The sequence below is a fragment of the Sceloporus occidentalis genome, unplaced genomic scaffold (assembly GCF_023333645.1).
Source record: "Sceloporus occidentalis isolate IW3139 unplaced genomic scaffold, rSceOcc1.0.p SCAF_64, whole genome shotgun sequence".
Classification (NCBI taxonomy): Eukaryota; Metazoa; Chordata; class Lepidosauria; order Squamata; family Phrynosomatidae; genus Sceloporus; species Sceloporus occidentalis.
In genome coordinates this window covers 9,882-18,379 of record NW_028317044.1, presented here as the reverse complement: position 1 = coordinate 18,379, position 8,498 = coordinate 9,882, and the positions used below count along the sequence as shown (strand labels likewise).

At 46.9% G+C, this 8,498-nt stretch overlaps 1 protein-coding gene across 1 annotated transcript; it reads right to left on the bottom strand.

Annotated features, from left to right (window-relative positions):
* Window positions 1-2,815: 2,815 nt before the first annotated feature.
* LOC149286994 (uncharacterized) lies at window positions 2,816-5,380 on the bottom strand. Its single transcript, XM_089493427.1, has one exon. It carries the CDS (start codon window positions 5,094-5,096, stop codon window positions 3,051-3,053), a length of 2,046 nt encoding a protein of 681 aa, XP_089349553.1. The 5' UTR covers window positions 5,097-5,380; the 3' UTR covers window positions 2,816-3,050.
* Window positions 5,381-8,498: the final 3,118 nt, after the last annotated feature.

Genomic DNA, 8,498 nt, shown 5'->3' with positions numbered 1-8,498 from the left:
GATCGTTGTCATGGAGACGATCTAGCCATCTCCCTTGGAGGTCTGGCCCCTTAAAAGGTAGGAATTCCCTATCGCCCTCTTGTGTCTGCTCTGTGGAATGGCGCCAGGAAGGGAAACAAAATGGAGCGTGTTTGAAAGGAAGGAAGGAAATGGCGGCTGCGTGGCGTTTGGCTTCTTCATGCCGGTGGCCTGGTATTTCTTCTGTTTAAAGCCAAGTTATTTCGTGTCTATTTTTTTGTATTTTGACATTTTTAAAGAAGTTTTCTGCTTACCATTTTTTAAAGTTAATATCATTTTGTGTTTATATCTCAGAGTTGACTTTGTTTTAATTTTGAGCCATTTGTCTATTTCTGGCTTTTCTTTCCTGTCTCTGAGTTTATTGTAGTTCAGTTTCTTCATTTCTGTAACATTTATTTCTTTTCCTTTATATTTGATTATGTGTAATAATTGAACTTTAAAAACTTGCTGTTTGAGAGGGATTAAGATCCTTTAAGTAAAAGGGGGAGAGATAGAACAAAATAAGAACAGCCAATGAGACGTTTGTCCTTGGTCCAGATACATCTGTACTGTAGAGATAATGCAGTTTTTCACCGCTTTAAGCACTATAGCTGCCCTGCAATGGAATTCTGGGATATGTAGTTTTAGCAGATCCTCATCTGTCTTTGGCAAGGCCCGCTGTGTGCTTCCAGAAATGAGAAATCCCAGAGTTCCATGGCATGGACCTAGGGCAGCTAAAGTGGTGTGAAATTGTGTTATTATTTATGCTGTGTAGACACATTTTGGATCTAAGTTGTGACAAGGCTGGGTGTTTACTTTCTGGTAAATATTGTGTTATTTCTGAGAATAAGACTTAGAGTCCATGCTATGGGTGTCCTGGGATTTGTAGTTTTGTGAGGCTCCAGAGGTCTGTCTATGGGCAAGAAGTCAGAATATAATCTCAGAAAACTACAAATCCTAGGATTGCATGGCATGGAGCCAGGGGAGTTAAAGCGTGCGAAAGCCTGTTATGATTTGTGGAGTGTGGATGCAGTCCAAGGTAGAAATTGTGGTATTTTTTTGGGAGCTCTTTATTGGGAATTGTTTTAATTCTTTTTTAGGGTGAGAGGGAGAGAGGGAAGTATGATTTGATATGTTTTGCTGTGTTTTTACTTGTGGTTTGTTGTGTAGTATGTTCATTGTTGTTTTGTTTGTTGTTGCGTGCCTCCATTGAATAGAAATAAATGTTGTTGTTGTTGTTATTAGGTATTTTGGAAGTATCTGAAGTGGCATAATGAATCAATGTGAGAGTGATTTAGCAGCCATTGCCTAGTGCTATGAAATACTGGAAATTGTAGTTTTCGCTGACAGAGAAGCTTAAATGTCTGTCTGAATAGAATTGCCAGGGTTCTCTAGCACTGAGCCAGGGCTGTCAAAGGGATGTGAAAGTAGGTTGCTTCTACGATCATATTAATGTTCATAATGGTGAGAATGGTGACCATGGTGTAGAGAGATCTTGCCTCCACCATTGAACAGGAGATCATAAGGGAAAGGGGAGGGAACCTGCAATGTAACTATATGTAGGAGTTTTTTTTGCTTGCAAGAGATCGATCGTGAAATAGTTGTTAATGATCAAATAATGCTTGGAGGTATTGTTATGCATCCCTTTGGGCAAGCGATTGGCAATGCATCGCTACGGGCAAGTGTTTGCCAACGGCGTGCTATGTTCCCTCACAGGTAAGGTATAGGAAGGACGGTTTGCAGAGCATGGTGTGGCATCGGACGGTCTTCAGGAACAGGCAAGTGGACTGTGGGAAAGCGTGGACAAGGCGGTTATGGGGGCGGGGAGGTAGGGACCGTCTGGAACGTCTGTGCGAACGCTTGGCTGTTGCGATCATCCTTTGAATGACCCTCGGGAGGAATTCCTGAACCCGCATTTAGGGTTGAAAGTCGGGCGTTCCAGGCCAACAGCGTATGAATGTGTGTCTAATTTTCCTAACGTGTGGAACTGGTCAGACCCCTTACTGACCGTTCAAAACCAATTCCCTGGCTAGTGCTAATCCACCCTTCCTTTTGTTTGTTGTCTTGTCTTTGTAGTTGGGAGGCAAAGGGGAGGATTTGGTGTTAGGGGTTAGGGGTTAGGGGTTAAGGGTTAGGGGTTAAGGGTTAAGGGTTAAGGGTTAAGAAGGGTTAAGGGTTAAGGGTTAAGGGTTAAGGGTTAAGGGTTAGGGTTAGGGTTAAGGGTTAGGGTTAGGGTTAGGGTGAGGGTGAGGGTGAGGGTGAGGGTGAGGGTGAGGGTTTAGGGTTAGGGTGAGGGTTTAGGGTTAGGGTTAGGGTTAGGGTTAGGGGTTAGGGTGAGGGTGAGGGTGAGGGTTAGGGTTTGGGGTTTGGGTTGGGGTTGGGGTTGGGGTTGGGGTTGGGGTTGGGGTTAGGGTTTGGGGTTAGGGTTTGGGGTTAGGGTTTAGGGTTTAGGGTTTGGGGTTAAGGGTTAAGGGTTAAGGGTTAAGGGTTAGGGGTTAGGGGTTAGGGGTTAGGGGTTAGGGGGTTGGGGTTGGGGTTGGGGTTGGGGTTGGGGTTGGGGTTGGGGTTGGGGTTGGGGTTGGGGTTAGGGTTAGGGGGTTAGGGTTAGGGTTAGGGTTAGGGGGTTAGGGTTAGGGTTAGGGTTAGGGGGTTAGGGTTAGGGGGTTAGGGTTAGGGGGTTAGGGTTAGGGGGTTAGGGTTAGGGGGTTAGGGTTAGGGGGTTAGGGGGTTAGGGTTAGGGTTAGGGTTAGGGTTAGGGTTAGGGTTAGGGTTAGGGTTAGGGTTAGGGTTAGGGTTAGGTATAAATATTTTTTTTAGGTATAAATATTTTTATTTAAAAAGTACATCCTACTAACAAATTTGCTACTTCAACTGTTACAGAACCATTATATCATTGCAAACATTAAACATTATATAACTTTATAAAACCGTTGTAACTGTAAATCTTCTTCTTTTACTTTTGTAATTACACTTATTTTACTTATTTCAAATGTTTCCAAACCTAGAAAATTACATTATAATACCTTATAATGCATAGATAATCTAGATGCCTCTCAGGTGATGCCCGGCGTGGCCTCCATCAGCCATGGCCAGAACTTCCTCCATTTGTTGGAGGACATCCTCCCTCGTTCTATTACACTCAGAGTCTTTATTTTGCTCAATACAAAACGGACAGCAATACTAACATCTGATTGCATTTGTGTCACCAACTCTTTCTTTCTCTGGAAAACCAAAGCCAGCAAAACATACAGATTGACCAGTCTAATTGTTGACCAAGGGACTTCCCAGAATGAGTCCACTGTCCCCCCTTTGTGTCCTCTCTTCCTTTTCCTCTCTGGCCTTCGACGCGGTCCTCTGACCCCTGACTCCGGCTCCAGTCCAGAGGCCACCGCTTCCCAGGGTTGACCGACTAGGTCCGGCCAATCCAAAGCAGCGGCCACCTTCTCCCAAGTGTCCTTGGCCGAGGGACAGTCCTTTATAAAGTGTTCTGTGGTCTCTTTGTACAGTTTTCCAGTCACACAAGATTGTTTCTGACACAACAGTCTAGGACACATTTGCTCTGCTTCCTTCAGCCAAGGCTGATTCCCCTTTAAACAAGATATTTGGTGGTAAAATCTCCATCGAATGTCCCAGAGACCGAAGGGGACCCTCCGGTCCGTGAAACACTCGATGCTTTGGGGCCATTCTTTTAAATAGAGAGACAACTGGTCCCTCTTGGTGTCCTTTTCCATCTGCGGCTGAAAGAAGACCACCCTCACCATTTCCCAATACACAAACCCCTTCAAGGTCCTGATGCATCCCGCCTTGGTCCGAAACCACTCTGCCAGGACTTTGTTCTGCTGAATCTGCCCATAGACCTCCCTGAGGAAGTCGGGGCCTGACTGTTTCATGGCGGCCGTCACTCGGAAAGGCACCGGTTCTTCCTCCCGCCACCATTTCTCAGCCCAACTCTCATTCACCCAGTGATTGGCAAACAGGGCCAGCCACCCTTCCAGACTAGATCCATGATGAAACCATTGGCTGAGTTTCCCAAAGTTCTGGCTGAGGAAAGCTGAGAGGAACCTGAGTCTCAACGCAGGCAAGTCTAACCCTCCTTGTTCCACTTTCCTATAGGCCACGGCCCGAGCCAGAGGAAAAAAGGCCGTTCCCCAGAGAAAACGGAAGACCAGTTTCTCCGCCTCCTTTAAGACATTTTGGGGAGGAGGGTACACTGCTGCGAGAGTCAAGGCCTGCGGCATCAGGTAAGTCTTTATGTACACTGCTTTCTGGTAAACATTTAACTGCCATGGTTTCCATCTGTCAAAACACGCCTTTATTTTTTCCAACCAGAGATACCAGTTCTTTTCCCACCCGAAAAGTTTAATAGAGAACTTTAAACCTAACATTTTGTATTCCTCTAATTTTTCAGACTGTTCGCATTGCTCCTCCTGAATCCTACTAACAACTTCTACTGGAGTCAAAATTAAACTTTCCTCTTTTCGGGAAAAGGAAATCAAAGAGCTTTTCTGCAAGTTTATCTGAGCCCCTGAAGCTTGCTGATATCTCTCAAAAATAGCCATAGCTGAAGCTATCTCCTTTCGATCGTTCACAAAGAGGGAAATGTCATCTGCATGGGCTGCGTATTTCACCTGCTCAACCTTAGAAGCCTCTATGGGAAAAGGCATGACTCCTCTGCTGGGCTTCAGGGTGACCCTCAAACCCTTGATGCTTTCTTCTGCCTGAATTTGGCAAAGGACCGAATCCAGAACCAGGACGTAGAGGAGGGGGCTCAGGGGGCAGCCCTGTCTGACCCCCGACTTCAGCCTAATCGGAGTCCCCCTGTGTCCATTCACCTGAGGAGTCACCTGCGCCTTCAGATAAAGCAGTTGGAGATACCTGACAAAGCGGATGGGGAGACCCCTCCCTGCCAGCGCTTCCCACATAAACTGATGGTGAACGCGATCAAAAGCCTTGGCCTGATCCAAGAGCAGTATTTCCCCTGTTTCCCACTTGCCTTTCTGGGCCAAATGAAAGACCTCTCTAAACAAACACAGAGAGTCCACCATAAAGCGCCCTGGAACGGCACTGGTTTGGGAAGCTAAAACGATTTTGGGTGCCATTTTTGCCAGTCTGTTATTCAAAACCTTTGCCACAATCCTGTAATCCACGTTTGTCAAAACGATCGGTCGCCAGTTTTTGGGCAAAGTCAAATCTCCTTGTTTGGGAAAGAAAATCAAAACGCCCTGATAAAAGGAGTCTGTCAGGCTCTCTCTAGACAAGAGTTCATTGATGACTCGGGTGAGAGGGGGAACCAGCCACTTGGCAAAGGCCTTGTAAAAGCTCCATCCGAGTCCATCTGGTCCCGGAGCCGATTTGCCCCTTCCCTGGACAATGACCTCCTGGACTTCTTTCTGTGTCACAGGGGCCACCAATTCATCCCTGTCTATTTGAGTCAGCCCTGGGTACATTTTGTCTTGGATATTTTGGGGCACATGTTCTAAGAAAGCCTTGATTTTCTCCCTTCCTATTTCTTCCCCTGCGTATAAGTCCCTATAGAAATCCTCCATCACTCTCAGCATTGCTCTGGGGTCCCTCCTAACTGGGTCCTGCTCACTGTGCCTCAAGCCCCCCATGACCACTGAGGCTTGAGGGGCCTTGGCTCTGGCCCAATCCTCAATGTCCACCACTGACCCCTTGGTCCTGAATTCTTTATGATATTTCTTCTTACGTTTCTGTTTAATTTGAAATTCTCTTATTACACCTCTGGACCATTCCAACACATTTTGGTTTACTGGAAGGCCGTTGTTAACCTTGTAATGGCATTTCAAGAATTGGTAGACTGCTCTCTGATAGCCCTGCAAATCTTTCCTATTGATAACATATTCGTAGTTTTGGCAAGTCTTCTTCAGGACTTTTTTGGCTCTCTCCCACCAGACAGACAGTTCTCCAACATAGAGATCCTGCAGCGTCAGCATATTTGCCAAGACGCCCGCAATCTCCTCCTTGCAGCCGGCGTTGCCAAGAGTCTTTGGGCGAAGCCTCCATAAAGGTTTCCCTCTGGAGTAAAGCTCCAAGCCCAAAGCAAACTGCATGTGAAGCATGGCATGATCAGACCACGGAGTGACCGTCAGTTGGCAACTCAAGGCCTTCAGTTCGGCAGGGGCTCTGATCCTGTCCAATCGACTAGCTCTGTCTTTCTGATACCAAGTGAATTTGCCTCCCTCCAGCGAACCATATTTATCCATAAATGCTTTTTTGCAGGGAAGAGGGAAAAAACTGAACCGATTACTCACTTCCAAGGCTTTATCTGTTAAATTACGATCTGAGAAAAAGGTCTCCAAAAGTCTCTCCTCGGGTGTTAAAGCGGTTGACTTTTTCCCCGTTTTGCCTCGATCCACATAATTTGAATAATCAGATAGTCTGGTCCTATTATTAAAATCCCCTACAACCAATAGATGCCTGTAAGTAGCACAATACCCTTTCAAATGAGGCCAAAATGTTTTCCGTTGTGATGCCACCACTGGGGCATAAAGCCCGCAAAGCCGGAAAGGAGTCCTTTCTTCCTTCCCCTCCTTCGAAATCCCCAGCACAGTAAAGTCCACAACCAGCAACCTGCCCGGTAAAGCCTCCAGGACAAAGTCAATCTGCAGGTCATGCCTAGCTTTAAATAAGACCGCCACGCCTGCCTGGTGTTCCTCCCCATAAGACCAAATGGAGGGTCCTTGCGTCCAGAGTTTCTGCCCCTGGGAGCGTTGCTGCTCGCTCACCAGGTGGGTCTCTTGCAAGACCACCACGTCCTGCGCCATGGTTGCCAGAAGAGGAACGATCTCCTGCCGCCTGTCGGCCATCCTCAGCCCTCTCACGTTCCAAGAGGTGATTCTTAGAGACACCATGATTAATCTTGGCTCAACATTACCTTAACCCTGACTATCATAACCCAAATAATCATAGCAATGTCAACCCTAATGTCAATATTAAACATTTCGATAACCATTAAACAGGTAATTGATTTTCCTTCCCAAACAAAGACTGGCATTGTTTTTATATTTCTTAATTTTGTTAATTTTGTAATTTTAATTTTAGTTTTAATTTTGAATTTGACTTAATTTTAATGTAATTCTAATTTTGAATTTGACCTAAATTTAATTCAATTCAATTAAATTACATTCAGATAAATTCTTTCCAAATAAAGGCTTCCCAACCATTCTAGTCTTGTTTATTCTCTCCAGGATTCTCAGTCCTCTTGTCCTCCGATTCTACTCCGATTCTAGCTGGGTCCTCTCTACCTCCTCCGGGGCAACCGGAGGTGTAGCCTCACCAATTTGGGGGGAAGGGGAAAGGGGTGAAGAGACAGGGGTTGGTAAAGGGGATATTGGGAAGGTGGTTGCAAGGGAGGGAGCACTGGAAGGGGGAGGAGGAGGGGAAGGAGGAAGGGGAGGAGGAGCCAGAGGAGGAGGAGGAGGGGGAGGGCCACCATCAAAGGTCAGGGGTAGAAGGGGGCAGGAAAAGGGTTCTACATCCGTCCCACAAGGCTCCACCAATCTATCACCAGATTCCTCCATTGAAGCTTCTGAAAATAACTGCGGTGATGCTGCCCTCAATGTGCTCTCTGCTAATACTTTTTCTAGTACTTCTGTCACTATTGGTTCTGCTGCTACTTCTATCACCATCGGTTCTGGTGGGTCTTTAGAAGGGTCTTCAGGACTTTGGTTTGGGGAGCCAACCACCTGCCCCTCCTCCATCTGCTCCGCTCCTCCCATCCCTCTCTCCCCCTCTCCCCCACTCCTCTGTGTGTTATGTTCCTTTTGCTTTTTCTTCCTAGGGGTCTTTGGAGTCCTTTGCCTCTTCACCTCCTCTGTCTGCATGGGTTGTCTATCTGTTACCTCCTGGACAGCTACCAAGACTTCGCTATCGGTGGGCTCCTCATTGTCCAACCTGCTCTGACCCTCTTCTTCATGCACAAGAACATGAAACCTATTGTTCTCTGTGACTATCTGTTCCCGGGGACCTCTCCTCTCCTGTGACCTCCCCTCTTCTCCTCCTGCCCCTCGTCTACGCACTACATTCCATTCATCAGCTATTGCCAGTCTGTCTTCCGTAGTTTGTCTTTCTTCCCTTGCAAGCAATGGGTCGCTATGCCTGCCCCTATCCTCCTGCTGCTCTGAATTTGGTAACTTCTCTCCCCTCACTCCTAACTTCTCCCTCAAAACCCTTGTCTTTTCCTGGACTTCTGCCCTTTCTTTTCCCGTTTTGGCTACTTGCTGGGCCTTCTCAAACACTCGAGCATCTTGCTGGTTATAATATGCCTGAGGGCACCAAAAGTAAGTGTGACCCAGTTCCCCACAAAAGTTGCACTTGATGCTGCTGTAGCACGCAGCTGTCGGGTGGCCCCTGGTACCGCACCGTGAACACAAAGGAGTGGTGCACAGGCGCCTCTGGTGCTCATAGGACCCACATTGGAAGCAGGCCTGAGGTTGGCCACTGTACCTGGTGATCCCTCTATCAGCCCCTAGGAAAAAATA

Bases quoted from the DNA above. Each gene is read 5' to 3' on its own strand.
- LOC149286994 (XM_089493427.1), bottom strand. From the start codon at position 5,096: ATGGCACCCAAAATCGTTTTAGCTTCCCAAACCAGTGCCGTTCCAGGG.